Source organism: Pygoscelis adeliae, unplaced genomic scaffold (assembly GCF_000699105.1).
Source record: "Pygoscelis adeliae isolate BGI_AS28 unplaced genomic scaffold, ASM69910v1 Scaffold75, whole genome shotgun sequence".
Lineage (NCBI taxonomy): Eukaryota > Metazoa > Chordata > Aves > Sphenisciformes > Spheniscidae > Pygoscelis > Pygoscelis adeliae.
In genome coordinates, this window is record NW_008824772.1 from 871,072 (window position 1) to 871,858 (window position 787).

General features: G+C 62.3%; 1 protein-coding gene across 1 annotated transcript in view; it reads right to left on the reverse strand.

Moving 5' to 3' along the window:
- Positions 1-787, reverse strand: part of ARSG (arylsulfatase G) — a 19,905-nt gene that overhangs the window by 9,345 nt on the left and 9,773 nt on the right. Inside the window, exon 7 of the mRNA XM_009323767.1 lies at positions 759-787. This exon is cut by the window's right edge and continues 10 nt beyond it. Coding sequence (XP_009322042.1) covers positions 759-787 — 29 coding nt within the window. The remainder of the gene's footprint in view (positions 1-758) is intronic.

Here is a 787-nt window from a genome sequence, read left to right on the forward strand (position 1 = left end):
GGACGGGGCATCCCACTGCGCTGGTCCCAACCCAGGCTGTCCCCCCTGCGCTGCATTTGCTGCAAAGGAGGGCTGTAAAGAGGGGGGCGATTGCTGCAAGGGAGAGCTGCAAGTGCTGCAAGGAGAGGTGCAACTGCTGCATGCAGAGCTGCAATTGCTGCCTGCAGAGGTGCAATATTGCTGCAATAAGGACCCCGCCACGCCGCCCCCCGCAGTGCAGCGCTCCCCGGCGAGGCGAGGAGCAGGAGGCAGCAGCCCTTCCCCTCCGCTCTCGCCGGAAACGGCAAAAGTCGCTCGCTACCTCCCAGCCCGGCCGCATCCTGCGCCGATTGCAAGCGCCATCTCTCCGGCCAGCCTTTTCCACAACCGCACCCTCCTCCACATAAAACCATTCACAAACCACAAAGCCTAAGCCTGCTTCTTGGTGGAGAGAGGGAACATCATCATCTTTTAATTATCGGGAGGCGCTCAGCCACCGCGGCCAGGAGGCACACAGAGCCCAGCGGCTGCTAACGCCAATCCACCAGCCTCACAAAAAGCCCTTTCAACTCCTCTTTGCTGAAGCATGAAGTCTTATGGGCTCGGGAGAGGACAAAAGTACAGAGTCTGGCACAAGGCAGGCAACAACCAGCGCGGGCAGCTGCTGCTGCCAAAATCCCGATCATCACCTGGATCGCAGCGCGGGGACGGTGGGTCCTTCCAAACGGGGGCAAAAGGGCTGCCCCCCCCCCCGCAATGCGATCCGGCCGGGCTCCTACCTGAGCAGAGCGTGGCTCCGCCCCTCGGG